The sequence below is a fragment of the Nicotiana sylvestris genome, chromosome 1 (genome assembly GCF_000393655.2).
Source record: "Nicotiana sylvestris chromosome 1, ASM39365v2, whole genome shotgun sequence".
Lineage (NCBI taxonomy): Eukaryota > Viridiplantae > Streptophyta > Magnoliopsida > Solanales > Solanaceae > Nicotiana > Nicotiana sylvestris.
The window spans coordinates 67,684,963-67,705,293 of record NC_091057.1 but is presented as its reverse complement, the minus strand read 5'-3'; the positions used below and the strand labels follow the sequence as shown (position 1 = coordinate 67,705,293).

The 20,331-nt window shown below is 39.0% G+C and overlaps 1 protein-coding gene across 1 annotated transcript; it reads right to left on the bottom strand.

Moving 5' to 3' along the window:
* Positions 1 to 892: 892 nt before the first annotated feature.
* Positions 893 to 18,088, bottom strand: LOC104233386 (uncharacterized). The gene is made up of 5 exons (XM_070148808.1): positions 17,504 to 18,088; positions 10,609 to 10,673; positions 4,579 to 4,689; positions 2,957 to 3,140; positions 893 to 970 (listed from the first exon to the last, which is right to left on the bottom strand). The coding sequence occupies exons 1-5, from the start codon at positions 18,086 to 18,088 to the stop codon at positions 893 to 895; spliced, it is 1,023 nt and encodes a 340-aa protein (XP_070004909.1).
* Positions 18,089 to 20,331: the final 2,243 nt, after the last annotated feature.

Genomic DNA, 20,331 nt, shown 5'->3' with positions numbered 1-20,331 from the left:
TTTGACCCTGGTTCCACTTATTCATATGTGTCATCCTTTTTTTCCCATTATTTGGATATGCCTTATGATTCCTTAGTTATGTTTGTTCATATATCTACACTGGTGGGGGATTCTATTATGGTGGATCCTGTATATCAGTCGTGTGTGGTTACTATTGGAGGTTGTGAGACTGGGACTGATCTATTTTTGCTCAATATGGTTGATTTTGACGTGATTCTGGGCATGTTAATAAGAAAGGGTAATGGCGCCACGTCTACTTACGCCATGCGTTCCACTTCTCAAGGAACAATATCTTTTTCCACTGGAATCAGATCAGACGTCCTCACTCAGACGAATCGTCTTAACCACCCAACGTCCTCAAACTCCTCGGTGGGGGCAAAAAGGAACCTTGAGGCTTGACATCAAAGCTTGACTAAGCATCCGCGAAGCAGATGCGGGCTATACATCTGGATCAAATGGTTCAGGGTGAAGGGCATTCCCTCTATCATGCTCGAATAATGCATGATCATATAGACCATGCGCCAAAATGAATGGTGGACTTGACCTAGTGGTACCTGGTAACTCTGGCAGAAGTCGAGAATCATGGGGTCGATCAGGGGTGAGGAAGGCCCCACCGGCCCCAAAGAGAATAGGTAGGTGTACACACTCAAAAATCCTGCTTTATGAGCCGTAATATCCTCCTCCCGAGCGGGAATTTCCACGAGCATAGTATCTCCCCAATAGCAATCTGCCTTCACTCTTTTGATGTCCATTATAGAGCTAATATATCGAGTTACAGGCTCGCGGCGGCCTGACTTCGAGGAGGATCTCTCGACCCTAAAATCGGAGGTCATCACAAAGGGTCCTGCAATGCAATCCTCAGTACGGGGGGGGGGGGAGTGGACATTTTGCCTCAAGAGAAAAGCGAAGAAGATGAGCCCGCAGCCTCAGAGGAAGAAGAAGTGGAAATATTTGTCATCCTAGGAGAAATCTGATGAAAGAAGAAAAAGGGGGTTGCAGACCTGGGAAAGAGTGAGAACGAAGGGAAACAGACCTCACTAGGGGTTTTGAACACAAGATGGAATCTAGAAAGGAAGAGATGAGTATTTATAAAAGCATCATGGGTATATAGAAGGAAGCCAACCACCACAGTTAATGCTAAAATCCGCAAGAACGGTGCAGGTAATGCGCCTTAATACCTTGTATTAGTTCGCAAGGGCACCAGAGGAAGCAAGGGTTCAGAACCATTTCTTATTGTTTCTCGTCGTCTTCACTCTATGAAACACCGAAACTATCTGTATACGGCGAATCTGGGGGCCTGATTCCCCCTCCATAGAACCATCTTGTGGTCATGCCCTTCGAAGCTGGAAGCCAAGGTCGAGACTCATCCTCAAGGTTTGATACATGTCGGTCCGAAGGATATCGTATTCTGACAAATACAACAAGCTATGATAGGCGAGAAGGGAGTTCCCAAGGCACGCGGCTTAACCTGACTTGGCTGGTCTATCCGGGGCCTATTTTCAACATGTCATGTGTAGGCATCCTATCTCCATAACTTTACGGCTAATACGTTTTGTACCATAACGGGATCCCTTCCTATATAAAGGGGATCACAATTACTTTGTAGGCTCGGTTGATGTTGCTCCATTTTCCTCCACAAGTACAATACTATCTCTATCTCTCTCTCTTTTCTTTCTAGCTTGTTTGTCCTCACTGACTCGAGGCCATCCTTATATGCATCGTTCTCTTACTTGTTCTTCATTATATAGCTTAATATTGGCCATAAATAGCCTTGTTTAACTATATATCCAACTATTATTCCATTCCCCACTATCCCCAATAGCCCAAGCTCGACCTCGACGTCGACCCCGAGGTCCCCCCTCGACCAGACCTACACCCGGGCAGTAGGCCCTTTGGTTCGATTACTATCTCGTTCTATCTTGCATTTCATTGTTAAACTTCATATTATTAGCATCAACTGCTCTAACGACTAGCTCGGGAATAGATCACGTATTTTTAGAATCACATTTACAAATTTAATTGTTGTTACCATTTTCATGGTAAACACTCATAATCACCCATAAGATCAACAAGTCATGGAGTTCTCTCGTTCGACAAGAACTATAGCCAAATTCTAAGCTGATTAATTATATTATTCATCCAAACATGCCTTAATCAAATCCGATATCATTCATTCATGGACCAATAACCTAACCTCATACAGTACAAGCTATTCAAACGACATGCCATGCCAATACCATATATAGCCACATACCGTGTAATCCATGCACAAAACATGCAACAACTCAAATGTACCCAAAAATGGAAAGAGAATCAAATGTGAGAATTGTCCCACGAGCTCAACAGATACCACCACAAGAACAATGTTATGAACCAATCACACAAAGCAGAACCAAGACACATGTATCTAACACGAAGGATCATATCCCATTATAACTCCACTGGAATGCGTGACCCATCCAAATACTGGTCAATATGAAATACCTCAAACCATATTGCTCAAAATCAACTGCCATACGCAAATCAACAATAAAAACACTAGGTGCATGACCATAAACATGAAGAAATGGGCAGTGCAATATACCATAAACAGGAAACACTAAAACCAAGGTGCTATCAACCATTCAATACCCCAAGAACCATCTCATTCAATTTTCTAAAACCCCAACGAAACGCATCATGTGTGCAAATACCCAACAGATTACAACCCATCACAACCTAGAAGAGTAACACATATCAAGACACGAGCAAGCTCAAACCTAACCGAATGAAACATCCTTTGACAATAGCAATGTTGATTCAACAAATCCAACTTTGTGTAGAATACACATCCATATTAGTCCTGCGTATAGCCCCCAAATCAACTCGGTCATTCACAAATAGATAAATAACCCTTCAAAAGTCCACAATAACCTAACCATAACACATATCATTAGCTGTCTAACTTTGGCCATACCTTCACAGTTCGCAACCCAGGAACAATATGCCTCTGAGAACTCTCGTAGTCTCCAAACCCCCTAGGATACATGAATCCACCATATCTGATCCCTATTCCACCACTCGAATGCATAACATATCTCTCAAGCATAATCATCTCATGAGAAATACTTTCATAATCCTTCTGTGCCACATAGAAAAACCTGAACATCAGTAATCGATCAACTAGGCGATTACTGTAATACCAATAAAGCATCCACAAGTCGAAATACAGTGTGCCTTTATGAAGTACATACTCTTCTCAAGTGATATAAAAATAATGCTAGCATTCTTCTAAACATCTGAAACTGCCCATACTATCTAAAACTCATGATCTTCCTATCGAAATTGAACCGCAAACTTGCATATGTAAATCTCAAACTGCCTCTAACATACCATCAAATGAAATCACGAGAATCACATTATCAACTCTAAGTCACTGGCAGGATACATACTCAATTAGCCAGAAACCTTCCACTTAATCCCATCCAGGAGAAAATCACAATACGCAACATACTCATCATGCCGTTAGAAAATATCTATCTTAAACCGTGGTAAAAAGCATGAAGAACAATTCGAAACCCATTATCATAAGACCAAGCTATCAGAGTCGAGTCCGTTTAACTCAATCAAGTCACACAGGTTGCTCAACCCAAGAGTTTTCACAAAATACTGGTAAAACCATACCACACCAGGAGAACCAAAAGAACCAATCATTTCCTTTACCATGCTGATCTAAACCACTATCAAGTTGACCTATTGCTCTGAATTTCTTCCAAATTACCTTCAAGTTAACACTTCTCCTTGCAAGAGCATTATGATCCTTACCTAAAGATCACTATAAGAGATCCTAGCATGAAACCATGTCGTCCTAAAGCCCATAAGACACTGTAGTCCCTCGTAAGTACCCAAAAAATACCGGACCCAAGATACCCACCCAGAAGAGATCTTACGTGGATTTGAAGTTATTTTCCATAACCTCTCCGATACTGAAATGTAGAATCTAATAATGATACTGAAATACCGTGAGTCCCGACACCATGCAATGCAAATCTCATATCTTATCCCTTTACAATTCTTGAAATTTCTCAAATACCACCTATGAATCGTGAACTCACTAGAACTTTCTCGAGAGTCATCCACTTTGCTCTAGTCTCTAATATACAATCAAAATGTGATAAATGACTTGTGCTCCATTAGCATACAAATACCCTAAGATGTAACCCGCATCTATAAGTAACTGAGTGAATCCCTACTACATGCTCTCTATCTCCACCTCGAATAACACAACCGAATCAACCCAAGATTTCTATATATCCGCAAAGAGTAATACAACATGTACCAATAATTTTTCTTACTCAAACCATCCTCAAAGCCAACCTCCGTAATTCATAACTAATTCTCAATTATGCCTCAGACTGAAACTAATACAACAGATTTCCAAACAATCTGATCGTCGATAGCGGCCTCCCTCACTTGGCTCAAAGCCATAGAACACATTCAACAATAACATCGTTCTTATTTAGTCCACCATAGCCATGATTTCACACTATAATTCAACTAAATCATTCACAAACGCATGTAGCACAAATCATAAAATACATCAAATCATCCTCAACACCCACATACACCCTCATGACAGTCAAGCCAACTACTCCAAGTGATCCAAATTCAGGTTGCAACAAGTATAATCCACTAGTAGGAAGAACTTCACTGAAACATCATAAAGATCAAACATTTGTAGACTACGCCGTGGTGATAATCCACCTGCTTAGACTCAAACTGGCATCTCTCTATGCACTACCAAGACCATAACCACTATGCAATAACTTAATCTTCCCGAGTCTGAACTCGTCAACAAGACATAAGAATCTACCGCATTCCATAAAGGAACAACATGAAAGAACCCTCAATAGGCACATAAATCGAGACCATAAAACACATCAAGACATAAATCAAGCACCCAATCTTGAACGAGGTATGTATGGCTAACTTTAAATCTTGTATAATCCCCTTGTTATGACGAGCATACGGTATGTGTACCTTTTATGAAAATATGTGAATTGATTGACTTAGTTGATTTCCATACCACCAAGTTATATGTTATTGTGAGAAGTGATTTTATGTGCCTATCTTATTATGTGCAAAGTTTGTAAATGCTTGAGGATATCGACATGGAAGTATGTGTTAACGGATGAAAGATCTTAATGTGTCCAAACGTGGGAATGTGTATAGTGGCGTAAATAAATGGAAACAAACCAAGTGTGTGTGTGTGAATATGGTTATGTGGTAAGAGCTGTGTAACAAATGATAGAAATGAAATCGTAATTGATGCAATTGAAACAACGGTGGTAATATCATCGGTGACTTGTTGTGGGCAATTATCGTTGTGTCTTGAATTGTATACGGGTTATTGTATATGATTGAATTGGTATTGATGTTTATGAAAATTCTTGTGAATTGTTATTGTTGTGAAATGATATTCTGGATGGCCTGAAGCCATGTGATTGAACTGTGAACTACTGTTGTTGTGTGAATTGTAATTGTCCGGTGGGATCGGGTTGCGCGTTGCAACACGAAGTTATAAGGTGTGGGTTGTGGTGATAAGGGTGGCCCAGGTAATAAGGGTGACAGAGGTAATAAGGGTGGAAAGTGATCGAAATCATTATTGAAATGAAAATATGAGAAAATTGCGAAATCATTGATGTGATAATGTTGAAGGGAAAAGGAGAGATTGTGAAACTTGTTTGGCTTTGATCGTTTCTTTCACGTGCATTTGATCGTTGATTCTATTGATGTCTGTTACTTGTATGTTATTTGATTTTACTTGGGGTGAAGTTTGTTTATACATACCAATACAATTCAAATGTATTGACGTCCCTTTTGCTGGGGGCGCTACATTCGTGTTATAATTGTAGGTGGTTCAAAAGCAGGTACTCTAGTCTACCGGCAGTAGCACCTCCTCCACTTTCCTTCATCTGTATAGGTGAGCCCCTTTCCTCTCGGGGACTTGCGTGGCCCATGCCGCTTTTCTTCCTGGAGTCTTATTTTGGTATTTGTGTAAGGTATAGCCAGAGCCTTGTTGCCGGTATTTTCGTATTATTCTTCAGTTGTATTTAGAGGCTCCATTGATAGGAAATGTGGGTTATGTACTTATGTATTTTGGGCAGTATAACTTGTAAACCACGCTAAGTAACTATGTATGTTATGTAAATCTCGTATGAATGTGTATAAATTTATAAATGGCTATTTCACTTGGTTAATAGGTAATGAAAACACAAGGTATCACGTGGAATAGGAAAGGCACCCAGGTCCGCTTGGCTGGGGGCTACCCGGTCGAGCGTCGGTCGCGCCCCTCGATTTTTGGGCCGTGGCAAACTTGATATCAGAGCATAAGGGTTTAAAGTGTCCTAGGATGTCTCAGAGCCGTGTCTTCTAGAGTCCTTCTTATTAGTGTGTTGTCGACCACATCTATAAGTTAGAGGCTACATGGTCATTTAGGAATGTTACCCTTCTTCAAAACTCCAGATCGTGCAACAAAGCTTGACTACAAGATTGTCTTCTAACTTGTGCGTTGAGATTCAAGGTAAGTTTAAACGCTCTTTCGCCTATTTCAAGTAATGTTGTCATATGGAATGACCAATGAGCAAAGGCCTGAATATTAAGGAGATGGCACATGTATCATGTTGAACAAATTGTACGAATATATGAGGTACGTACATAGTACCAGAAGCATACTTTATTCGAGAAAGTGTTAAAAATGATTGTGACCTCCAAAGAAACATTGAATTGATAAGTGATATGTAAGCTTGAATAGAACATGTGGGTAGTGTGAGAAGTATGTAAATGATCCTAAGGTGTGAAATAAAATTGGTTATATAAGCACGTGATATATGGGAGACATGACCAGGAGATTAATGATGAGAGTGCAAGTCTCTCATAGGAGACAAGAAGTTATGAAATTAGAGTCAATTAAACCCACGATGAGAAGACCCCTATACTACGAACTTCATAAAACTCCAGAAGTGTACAAAGTGATGTTACACTCCTAAAGGATATTGATATGGGGAATTGGAATCCCAAGCCCGTGTGGCCGAATAAGAGTAGAAAACTTATGAGGTTAATACCATGGTGACTTAAATTTCCCTAATAGTCGAACATATATATGAGGGATAGAGATATGAGACATATGTCCCTAAAGTTGCTAAATTCAAGACTTGTGTCAAAATCTGGGACATTCGCCCTAAGTGGGGGAGGAAAGGCCATAGTAAGGCCACTTAAATACAATGAAACAAGAGTAAGATCATGTAGATATGATGTTTGAATATTTTGTTGAAGAAATGCATAGTCTAGAAAAGTGGTAATGGATGACGTGAATATCTGAAAGGATATGCTAATGCTAGACCGCTAGTACCCCCAAGAAGGTGGATGGTTAAGGAAGGTAAATTCTTCATACAAGGCAATGTGAATGTTAAGGTCAACGATCCTAGAGACTAAGAGTACGTTTGTAACGGGATCTTATACTTGTTAGAGGGTCAAGAACAATGGAACCTAACGAAGTACTATAGGTAAAACGTGGAAGGTTGCGGGATTTTAGAATGGGTTAATCATAGATCTGTGATTTAACCAAAGTACCAAGGCGTTAAGAAAGGTGGAACTAGTGGGAGAAATAAATGTGATGCTATAATAACCCAAGACGGTATTTGGGCTGGATGGAGAGCCTCTAAAGAATCTTATAAGCAAAGAAGTGTTAAGTGATATGCGGATGAGCACACATTCCAACGGATATCCTAACAAGAGATAAGAGGTGAGCAGGGATGAAATAACTAAGGGAAAAGACCACGTAACATGTGGAAGAGTGCATGGCTATTCACTGGCTAGGAATTATGAGGCGAGAAGAAATGTAAAGAAAATCTATAAATTGAGATGTCCATGGTTATAGCAAAATAGTTCATATCAGAGTGGTGGACTCGCCTGGAGCACACGTGTTAATAGAAGGTATAAAGGACTAACTGTAATGCTACCGACTTGGGTGAAATTGAATGGTAACTAAAGAAGCTAGAGACAGTTCATGTCTACATACAATTGAAAGTTAGGCTACTGGAGGTGAAATTGAGGTATGATAAACTCACTAAACTAGACACAATAATATTACAAGTTCACGGGAGGTGGACAAGTACGGGGCACAATAAGGCTATCAATTATGCACTCTGAGCAAAATAGAATGAGGATGAATGTTCCAATTAGAAAGAAAAGATGGTACCAACATATTGTCCAGGCCAAAGGGCGATCAAAAATGGAAAGACAACACAATCTATCAAAGGGAAAATGAAAGGTTCAAAATATATTGAAAGTGGATGAACACTTGTTACGGACCAGACATGTTTAACATGGTAACTCTTAAACCGCAATATCAGGAAACTCTTTTGGTTGCTACAATACGGGGAATGAGGTGAGTTACTCATCGAGGATAGAATTAGGTGGACTAAGTCTTACACTTAAGAGTAAAATCAAAAGTCGTTGTTGAAGAATTGAGGAAGATCTCAAGTTTCAGAAAATGCCCTTCTCGGGCCATTGACTCTTCCGAAATTGTATACAAATAAAGGGTGATGATATGTGTTTTGGGAAGTGTTGAACAATAAAGAGAGATCGTGAGAATATTCACAAGGGAAGTAGAGTGGTTTCTTAAATTTTATAAGTCACGTAAGGGGGAAAGAGGTTGACCAAGAAAGGTTTGAGCACAATGTTACATTACATTTGTTGCAATGTCGTGCATGTTGATGATGTGAAAGTGTGTCCGAAGTCTAGAAGATATGATTTCTTTGAAATAAAAGGTCCTATAAGAAAAATCATCCCGTAATGTCTTTTATTGAGAATTTGGAATAGCAAGTTGCATATATTCACAAACGATTGTAACCATATCAAGGAAATTATTGAAGAGCTCAAATCCTAGGAGGTCATATGTCAGAGAAATGGGACATAGATGGTCCACTATTGATGCAACATGACCAGGTGATTGCTTATGCTTCAAGGCAACCCAAGAATCATGAAAAGAACTATTCGACACATGACTTAAAACTTACTGCGGTAGTTTTTGTATAAAGATTTGACGACACTATGCGTATGGGGTCCATGTTGTTGTATTTATGAACCACAAGAGCCTTCAATATATTTTTTTAAACAAAAGGAGTTTAATCTGAGATAGAGATGATGTCTCGGATTACCCAAGGACTATGATATTGAGATTCTCTGTCACCCGAAAAAGGCCAATGTTGTGGCGGATGCTCTTAGCCAAAAATCTATGGATAGTTTAGCTCACTTAGAGATATGTCAAATGTAATTGGCCATGGAGGTTCACCAGTGGCTAGTTTGAAAGTTTGTCTTGCCAAGTCTGGTGAAGGTAGGGAAATTGTGCAAAATAAAGCTGAGTCGTCGCTTGCGGCGGAGCAGTATGCTCAACTTTATATCAAAGAAATAGTCAAGTTGCATGGCACTCCAGTCTCAATCATTTCAGATCGAGGGGCTCAATTCACGACAAACATTTGGAAGAAATTTTAGCAAGGTTTGGGTACTCAAGTAAATCTTAGTATAGCCTTTTATCTACAAACTGATGGGCAAGCAGAGCGAACCATTCAGACGCTTGAGGATATGTTGCGTACTTGTGTTCTTGAATTCAAAGGTAGCTGGGATGAATATTTACCCCTCATAGAGTTTGCTTATAATAACAGCTTTCATGCTAGTATTCAGATGCAATTATTTTGAGCATTATATGGTAGGAGATGTAGATCTCCTATTAGGTGGTTCGAGGTTGGAGAAGCTGAATTGATAGGGCCAGACCTTGTGCATCAGGATAGGGAGAAGGTTAAGATTATTAAGGAGCAGTTGAAAACTGCTCAGAACCGTCAAAAGTCCTATTCGAATGTTCGTCAAAGAGATGTTATATGAAGAAATCCCAATTGTCGTTCTTGATAGGCAAGTCCGAAAGTTGAGAAATGAATAAATTGCCTCTGTGAAAGTGTTATGGAGAAACCAACAGGTTGAGGAAACCACTTGGGAAGCTAAGGAATAAATGAAAAAGAAGTACCCCTCGTTCATTATGGGACTACAGTTGGTGTTATTTTATGTTTTGTTGCGTCATTTGATCACATATATGTTGTTGAGGTGTGTTTCTAGGGCCCTCTCACAGGTGGATAGTCCTAGTTACAAGGGAAACTCTGCCGAAATTTCTGAAAAATTTGGGAGTTAGTCAAAATTTGGGAGTTAAAGATGTGTGAAAAAGGAGATAAGTTACTAAGTAATTGCGGATTAACTCCAATTATCATTCGAGGACGAATGATCCTAAGGGGGGGATAATGTAAGGTCCCGGAAAATTTCGCTAAGCAACCTAGGATTTGTTGACGCCATGTAGGCTTATTAAACTATTTTATTCGTTATTAACATGGTGGATATCAATTGGATTTGGTAAATATGTGTACAAGTATTATGGTAAGTAATTTGGGGTCCAAGGAAAGGCCTAAGTCTAAGGAAAATTGGAAAGGTTCATAATAGGCTAAGATTTCAAATGAGTTCGCACAAGCCCCCACTTTGAACGAGCCTATATTAGTATATATAAGGTTTTATGTTATGAACAACCTATCATATGAAAGCTCTTCGAGTTTAGTTTCCAACGCTTCAAATCGTTCATCATTTGGACATTCCTACACAAAGTTATGATCACATTACCAAAAGCTGGAAAAATGCTATTCTGCGGTGAAATCTGCCATCGCAGATTTCACTCTACGGACCGCAGAACCATTTAGCGATCGCAGAATGGTCACAAAATGAAGCAGAACAGCCCAGTTCTGGGCAACGAGTTCTGCGACGAATCTGCGGCCCGCATACCCATTCTGCGATCGCATACTTGACATCAGAGGGTTAATTTTCTAATTTTTATAACCCGACCCCATTTTAATATATAGCCTTTGGGGATTCATTTGGGGTCATTATCTACTCATTTTAGAGAGAGGTGAGAGCATTTTAGAGAGAGAAGAAGGAACCCATCATTTAAATCATCCACATCTTGCATCAATCTTCAAGAATCAAAGAACCCAATCACAAGTTCTTCATCTAAGAGGTAAGATTCTATACCCTAGGTTTTAATTTCGACTTTGGAGTATAAGATGGGTTATTGAGGTATGATTCTTGGGCGTATTAGTATTGTGTATACATGCATGTACAACTTAGGTTTATTGGAAGATTGTTTAACATAAATAAGTAAAGATTTGGTTGAGGAATGAAGGAAAACCTTGAAAAAGAGATTTGAGATTAAGATGCTCAACTAGTATTTGATAAAATGCTCAAATGAGCTGAAACCAGGAATACCTTTCTAATTTGTGTTCCAAATTTTTTATGTCTCAAACTAGATTAGAATTGCTAGAATTTCTAGAACGTTGTAGTAAGTTAAGGAAAGCTTAAACGAGGTATGTATGGCTAACTTTAACTCCTGAAGAATCCCCTTGTTATGACGAGCATACGGTATGTGTACCTTTTATGAAAATATGTGAATTGATTGACTTAGTTGATTTCCATACCACCAAGTTATATGTTATTGTGAGAAGTGATTTTATGTGCCTATCTTATTATGTGCAAAGTTTGTAAATGCTTAAGGATGTCGACATGGAAGTATGTGTTAACAGATGAAAGAATCTTAATGTGTCCAAATGTGGGAATGTGTATAGTGGCGTAAATAAATGGCAACAAACCAAGTGTGTGTGTGTGAATATGGTTATGTGGTAAGAGCTGTGTAACAAATGATAGAAAAGAAATCGTAATTGATGCAATTGAAACAACGGTGGTAATATCATCGGTGACTTGTTGTGGGCAATTATCGTTGTGACTTGAATTGTATACGGGTTATTGTATATGATGGAATTGGTATTGATGTTTATGAAAATTCTTGTGAATTGTTATTATTGTCAAATGATATTCTGGATGGCCAGAAGCCATGTGATTGAACTGTGAACTACTATTGTTGTGTGAAATGTAATTGTCCGGTGGGATTGGGTTGCGCGCCGCAACACGAAGTTATAAAGTGTGGGTTGTGGTGATAAGGGTGGCCGAGGTAATAAGGGTGGTCAAGGTAATAAGGGTGGAAAGTGATCGAAATCACTATTGAAATAAAAATATGAGAAAATTGTGAAATCATTGATGTGATAATGTTGAAGGGCAAAAGGAGAGATTGTGAAACTTGTTTGGCTTTGATGGTTTCTTTCACGTGCATTTGATCGTTGATTCTATTGATGTCTGTTACTTGTGTCTTATTTGATTTTACTTGGGATGAAGTTTGTTTATACATAACAGTACAATTTAAATGTAATGACGTCCCTTTTGCCGGGGACGCTACATTCGTGTTATGATTGTAGGTGGTTCTAAAGCAGGTACTCCTGTCCACCAGCAGTAGCACCTCCTCCACTTTCCGTCAGTTGTATTGGTAAGGCCCTTTCGTCTCGGGGCCCTGCGTGGCCCATGCCGCTTTTCTTCTCAGAGTCTTATTTTGGTATTTGTGTAAGGTATAGCCAGAGCCTTGTTGCCGGCATTTCCGTATTATTCTTCAGTTGTTTTTAGAGGCTCCGTAGACAGGAAATGTGGGTTATGTACTTATGTATTTTGGGCAGTATAACTTGTAAACCACGCTAAGTAACTATGTATGTTATGTAAATCTCGTAAGAATGTGTTTAAATTTATAAATGGCTATTTCACTTGGTTAATGGGTAATGGAAACGTAGGGTATCGCGTGGAATAGGAAAGGCACCCAGGTCCGCTTGGCTGGGGGCTACCCGGTCAAGCGCCGGTCGTGCCCCTCGGTTTTTGGGGCGTGACAGAAGTGATTAGTGACCGCAGGTGCGAGTTTTCTTAGCAGGCTTAACAATCAAGGGTTATAGTGTTTTTCACATTGTTTTGAATTGCGAGCTCGGACTAGGATGATTTTTGGAGTGGTTTTCTTCATAATTGAAGAGGTAAGTGATCCTTACTCACTTTTGGTATTAGATATTGAATACCCATGGATTATTACATCTAATTTTCATGAACGTAAGGTGGGAATTAGGGATTTTCGGACTATGTTATTGGAGAGTTAGATTTGATGATTTGAGGGTTGATTTGTGTTTGGTATTGGATGAAATTGGTATCATTGGAGTTGTATTTAAATGGGTGTTCGAAATTTGTGAATTTGGTCGGGTTCAGGGTTGTAGGCCGGGGGCTGACTTTTTTATTTTAGTTAAAGATCTTAGCTTTATCAATTTGAATAGGTTCCTAAAGCTTTTATTGATTATATGAAGTTGTTTTAACAAGCTTTGAGCCGTCCGGAGGTTGATACACGCGGGAAGGGCTTGTTAGAGGATTGATTTGGCTTGCTTGAGTTAAGTGTCTTACCCAAACTTGGTTGAGGCACTAGTTGCCTGAATTATTTATGATTGTTACGTGCTATGAGTGGTGCATATGTATGGGGTTGAGCCCATATGCGTGAACCATGGTACTATTCATGCTTGGGGTAGTGCTTAGGCTATGATATATATTGATATGATTGTTAAGATTTATGATGTGGTCTTGCTTCTATTTGTACCCCCTCTATGAGCTATTTGCAACACATTTGACGTTACGTTGAAGTTATTCTGCTGATTGAACCTGATAAACTTCTATTTTGCGATGAAATTGTTTGATTGAGCTGTGATAGCACACATTGCACATGCCTACACCATAACATTTCATTTAAATCAGTCCAGGGGGGTATGAAACATGATATTCATTGATCATGTACATGTATTCTTGTATATTTATTTTCTATGTGATATGATACGGACTTGTAGCCTGTGACCATGACATGCGGATTGTGATTATTGACACATAAGTTGTCCGTACGATTGGTATTATTTGCTCGTAAGTTGCACGTGCAATATGTGAGTTGTTCGTGCTGATCTAGATATACATATTATTAGCAAGTGAGTTGTCCAGGAAGCACGTAAGTTGTTCGTGCGCTTGCTATTATTAGCACGTGAGTTGTTCATACAATGTGTGCATATGAATCTATCCCCTAGGGTGTCCCTCTTATTTGCCTTCTTGATGATGTACATGCAGACTTGAGGAAAAATTGATTAGTGTTGGTACGGTTAAGGAAATTCTGAGGTAAAACTAGCCAATATTGATTGGTTATTGCATTTCATCTTTACTTGCAATTTCCTTGATTATTGCCAGATTTAATTGTATATCGTCTATATATGTCAGATCATTGACTAAGTAGAGTACTTGAGAAATTTTTTACACCAAGATGCTTCTTTTTGTGCCTTATGACTTGATCGCATTATTGTTCTGTACTGGTTGAATTTATGAACTACTCAAGATATAGAGAGTATCATTTATAATTCTTGCCTCTATTACCTCGTCGAGGTTTGTTATTATACTTTCTGAGTACATGGGATCAGTTGTTCTCACATTATATTCTAAACTTAATTGTGCAAATCCAGGTGTTTTACCTAGTTACTAGTAGCGGAGTTGCTTGTAGAGTTGTTAGAGAGATGAGGTAGAGCTCTATCCCGATCCTTATTGTTGCTTGTTTAAACTTGTATTATTTTGTTAAATTCTATTATTTTGTTTCGTCTTGTCATGTTCTGCTTTCCTAGAAAGTGTGTTAGACGCTATCATGCCTAATTCGTGGTTTTGGGCCATGACAAGTTGGTATTCAGAACCCTAGGTTTATAGGTATTGTGAGTCATGAGCAAGTTTAGTAGAGTCTTACAGATCGATACTGAGATTTCTGTGCTTATCTTTGAGAGGATACCGAACTTCTAGAAAAACATTAATTTTTTGCATTCTTGTCGTGCGAATTTGTTATTTCCGAAGTTTGAACCTCGACTCTTCTATTCTCTCACAAATGGTAAGAACATGGGCAAGTCGAATAAGGCAGACGAGCTAGTTTACCACCAGTTAGGGCCACAAGAGGCCAGGACTATGGTACAGGCAGAGGTGGGACTTGCACTGTAGCTAGGGCATCACCTACGCAACCACCAGTCACTCTAGTAGAGGAGCATATGCTGAATACTGTTGAGCCGGTGGGACCAGCCCAAACACCGGTTGTACCTATTGTTATTCTTCGTCTTCCAGAAGTTTTGGCTCAGATTTTGACTATGTGCATGAGTTTGGCTCAGGCGGTTATGATCCTAGTTGCACCAGCTGCCTCACAGGATAGGGGAGGTGCCCACTCTACCACTGCATGTAATCTAGAGTAGCTAGCTCAAGGTCATCAGACATTGGGGTATTACCAGTTCATCCGGTTAGTGTAAAGAGGAACTTACACTAACTCATGCCAAGAAAAGAATGTCGCCCTACATACCTTTGTTGAAGAACTAACTACACTTCTATAGTTATTAATTTTCCTTAATCAAATCTTCAGAGTCAATACCAACGGATGATAGATACTACAATAGTGATTCAAGTGTTTATTCAAGCTAAATCCTAATTGAATTAACTTTTGATTCAGTTTAGTCTATTCTAGAACTTCAAAGAAGAGGTGAGAACATTTTTGTGAGGTATAGTGCATGGTACTTATGAAAAATGAAAGAGAATAAGCTTGACTACCGTTTCATGTGTATTCCAAGCATAGGAAACTCCATCGGGTCTACATGCAAAATGGGTTGCCTCGCCTCGCCCCAGCCACATTGCTTGGTAAGACATTTGTCAGAAGCTTACTGAAATGTGTAGCCTCATTCTAGCCTCAAATGTGTTGCCAACTAATTGGCCACGCTAGAAGCCATACTTACCAAGATTTATTTAGGTGTGGGCTGTAACACTTTGATGTCCTCAACTATGGTTTAATTTACAATTTGGCTAAAAAGGTTGAGACAGATTCTAGGTTTAACCAGGTGCTAGAGATTGCTAGACTTTAGAGTAGGTTCGCAAGCTTGAGCGTGAGGAGCAAGAGGCTAAGAGGCCTCGTGGTTTAGGTGGTCTTAGTACTGCCTCATCTAGAGGCCAATCACATTATTGCAAAGGTCGTCCTTCTAGTCCCGCTCTTGTCATGTTCCTCGTGGTCCTTCAGTTAGCCACAATTCCTACAGTGCTCAACCAGTTTAATCATCATTTAGTGCACTACGGCACAACATTTTTACCATGCCCTTTTTGCACAAGGTTCTACAGGTAGTTATTTGTATTATTAGGGTCAACAACTTCATTAGAGGAGGGGTTGCTTTGAGTGCGAGGACTTGAGTCATCTCTAGAGGGATTGCCCCAGACTTCTTAGTAGGTTCCACAATAGAGCTTGGAGCCTATGATATCTGCACCAACAACTACACCACACGGCCAACTAGCTAGGGGTGTGGCTCAGATGGTTCGAGGTCGCTCTAGAGGAGGAGGTAGATTAGGTAGGGGACATGCCCATTCCTATGCATTTCCAGCCAGGCCAGAGGTAGTTTCTTTCGACATAGTGATCACATGTATTGTTTCAATGTGCCACCAGGATGCTTCCGTGTTATTTGACCCTGGTTCCACTTATTCATATGTGTCATCATATTTTTCCCATTATTTGGATATGCCTTATGATTCCTTAGTTATGTTTGTTCATATATCTACACTGGTGGGGGATTCTATTATGGTGGATCGTGTATATCAATCGTGTGTGGTTACTATTGGAGGTTGTGAGACTAGGACTGATCTATTTTTGATCAGTATGGTTGATTTTGAACGACCTTTACTGTTCATGATTATGAGTCTTACTATTTACTTTATGACTTTTTTACATGACTCTTACTATTCATGAACGACATTTACTGTTCATGATTATGACTTTTACTTTATGACTTTTTTACATGACTCGACCCTTTACATTATTTGTTTTCAATAGCTGTTTCCTTCATTTGTCTTCTTGCTGATACCTTCATTCTAGTTGGACTTCTGGTACATAGTTATCATCTCCGTTGCACTTTGAACATATGTGGTCTGGATATTTGTGTCCCACTAGTTTGCAGTATCTTGTCAATAACTCGTTTGAAATAAATTCTTTTTTCAATGCTCTGGTAGTTGGTTGCATTTCTGGCTTTAATAATGATAAAATCCATTTCTGGACTTCATCCATATCTCCTTGTCGTAGTTCTTTTGAGTTGGCATATATCATTAACTGGTCTCTGGAATAATAGCTCCAGATAGCATTTCCTTGTAGATAATTGTTAGCTAGTTCTTGAATAATAGTTGCTATACCAATTATTCTTTTGTTGGCATAGAAACTTGGTATCTCCATTTTCTGTATCTCCGGTTGTTTCTCTATTTCTTCCGGTATTATCATATCTCGTGTTAGTCCTATCTTTATCACCTGTATAATGGGTTTTATTTCATCATATAGTATTTCAGATGGTGCTGTATAGAATTTGATGAAGAATAGGTTGCCTTTTGTAATTCTTTTGAAGGTGACAAATGCTTTGTATAGCTCTGGTATTCCAATTATTTCTTCTCCGTCGTGGGTATATACGGTGCTGAGTAGTCCGTAGTTGTAACATGTCTTTACTAGGTTGGCTTTTGTTTTTGGTTGGGCTATTAGCCTATTATATCCCTGTAGTTTTTGGGTTATATAATCTTGTGTTGGATCTGTAGTAGTAGTTGATCTGGGGTTTAGGTTTAGAAATGTCTGAATTTTATATATATTCTCAATATATGTTTGAGTAATATGGTTATATACCTTTTTGTTGTGGTGTAGGCTATTAGCATAGGTTGTAGTTTGTGGGGTTATAGCTATTGTTTCTTTTGGCTTTTTTGATGTAAATGGCTTATCAAATACGTTGTTTAAATTTACATTTGTATGTAGCTTCTTATTCACCTGTTTGCTTGTGCCTGCAGCTGTAGGTAAACAAACTTTGTCATGGGGTTTTTGGAGTTTCCCAACGTCTCCTTCTAATTCTGGAATTTTTAAGTCTTCCGATCGACTTAGCTCCGCATTTTTATAGTCATGCTGCTGACTTTCTAGCTGTTGTAATCTTTTGCCCATACTATCCATCTGTAATGATAGGGTAGTAAGGATTGCAAATATATCTTTCGATTCTTGATTCTCATCAGTTTGAGTACTTTTGTCTTGATAAGTAATCTGCAATAACATTCTTGTCAGTTCGTATTACTTCAATTGTAAATGTAAAATTTTGTATATTCAATACAAGTCTTCTTATTTCCTTTGTAGTTACTGAATCTTGTACTTTCCGTGTTATCCACCATTTTACTTGTGTATTATCTGTTCTTACAATAAACTTGTTATAAACAATATATGGCTCAAATGCTAACAAACATTTATATAATCCAAATAGTTCTTTCCTATTTATCTCCCATTTAATTTGTGGTTCCGTGTATGATCCTGAATAATATCTACAATGGTGTTCAATATTTTCATTATCATATTTATATTTTAGAACTCCTCCATAGCTATGATCACTAGAATCAGTTTCTACAATATATGTGAACTTTTTCTTTTCATCTGGGAAATATAGTTTTGGTAATTGTTTACACATATTTTTTATCTTCTGCATATGTATTTTATCCTTTTCGTCAAAATGATATTCTATATCCTTTTTTAATTTTCTCTGTAATGGTTTTAAGTTTTCTGCTAATTTAGGAATATATTCTCTTACTTGGTTAACCAATCCTAAAAATGATTGTAACTTCTTTTTTGTATCAAGAGTTTCATTTAAGTTAATTATTTTTTGTACTATATGGGTTTGCATTTTTATTCCGTTTTTGTCTATTTGTATACCTAAAAATTCTATTTGATTTTTCATTGCTTCTGCTTTCTTTTTACTTAAACTTATTCCTGATATTTCTACAATGTGTATGAATTTTTCTAGTAGTTTTATATGTTTGTTCTCTGTTCTAGAATATAACAGTATATCATCTATATATATTATACAATTTTCTAATTGGTTAAAGTAGTTATTCATAAAATGTTGATATCTACCTGGTGCATTTTTATATCCAAATGGTAATACATTCCATTCATAAAATCCTTGTGGTACTGTGAATGCTGAAAATCCTGCAGTTCAGGCTATACGTCGCATTTGTAAGAGTCCCGAAAGGGCATACCCTCAGTGTAGACGCCTGAACTGTCACTCGGGATCAACATGGATCCAGCCAAACATATATGACTACGGTCAAAATGGATGATACAACCATACTAACGCGACTCGGAGACGGTCGATCGTCGCTAAACAAAAATCACAGGCCACTACTTCGACTATACTTCGGAAAGAACCGGTTAAAATAGGCTTCCCTCAACAGGCGAAAATGAGCTTCGACCATGTCAGCTCCAAATCACAAGGCTTCAACCTACTCAACCTACGAGCTATGAACTTTCTGAGGTGCTCAAACATTGCTGATAACGACTTGAAATCGAGGTTCTTCCAAAACCGACGACAGGTCAGGCAAAATTATTTCAAAAGACCTTAACGAGCGGAAAATAAAGCTTACAAAAAGACCACTGTCAAAAAAACATAGGAGCCATTGTCGTCAGCCAAACAAGCATTCGGGCCGCACATTGAAAGGTCTCTACGACCAAACAGCGTAAGAGCCACTGTTTCCAGCTTAAAAATTGACAACTTGAGGATTAAAATGAGCTTGAATCGTAACCTGATTCGGAGACCGGATCCAAAATAGTGAACTATGCAAGCCTCCCAGCCACATATGAAAAGGTCTCAATGACCAAAACATCGTAAGAGGAACTATCGCCGGTCTGAAAATGCTTAAGGTTCAATTAAAGCCCGAATCATGATGCAACTCGGAGACTAGATCCAAAATAGTTAAACTGCAACATGCCTAAGGGCACGACATAAATGCCACTATCGACCAGCCGAGTGAGCCCCCGGGCCACGCGTTTGTAAGGTCATTTCCACCCGAAACACAAAGGCCATTGTTGCCTACCCATGCAGGCAGGAAAGGACTTTAGGGTCAATTAAAGCTCGAATCGCGACGTGACTTGGAAACTGGACCCAAAATAGTTGAAACAGAAAAATGCCCAAGGGCAAAAGATAAGAACCATCATCACCCGACCGTGCAGGCATGGGAAAGAGGAAATCAACGAATATCGGGACAAACCCAGCCCGGAAACCCAATGTAAGACGGCGGGGCAAAAGCGTGAGGCCCCTCACGGCGGTTCACGTCAGAGGCCGCATCAATCGACCATACAACAATTCCCTAGCTAGCCCAAAAGGGCCACAGGGCTATATTGCAGGTCTAAAGGTTTTATCGCTGTTTGTTGTTGAATTCAAAAGAGATAGGGAATATGGAAAATAAAGTCGCGGAATTCTCCTCATACATATGCCAAAATAAAAGTATTGTGCAACAAACCGGGAAATCAAT

Coding starts and splice junctions, on each gene's coding strand:
- LOC104233386 (XM_070148808.1), bottom strand. CDS start 18,088: ATGTTATTGCAGATTACTTATCAAGACAAAAGTACTCAAACTGATGAG. Junction 3,141..4,578: donor GGTGTTGAGGATGATTTGAT/GTATTTTATGAT, acceptor ACTGATGTTCAG/GTTTTTCTATGTGGCACAGA. Junction 971..2,956: donor CTGGGTTGCGAACTGTGAAG/GTATGGCCAAAG, acceptor TTCTTTCATCAG/ATTTCTCCTAGGATGACAAA.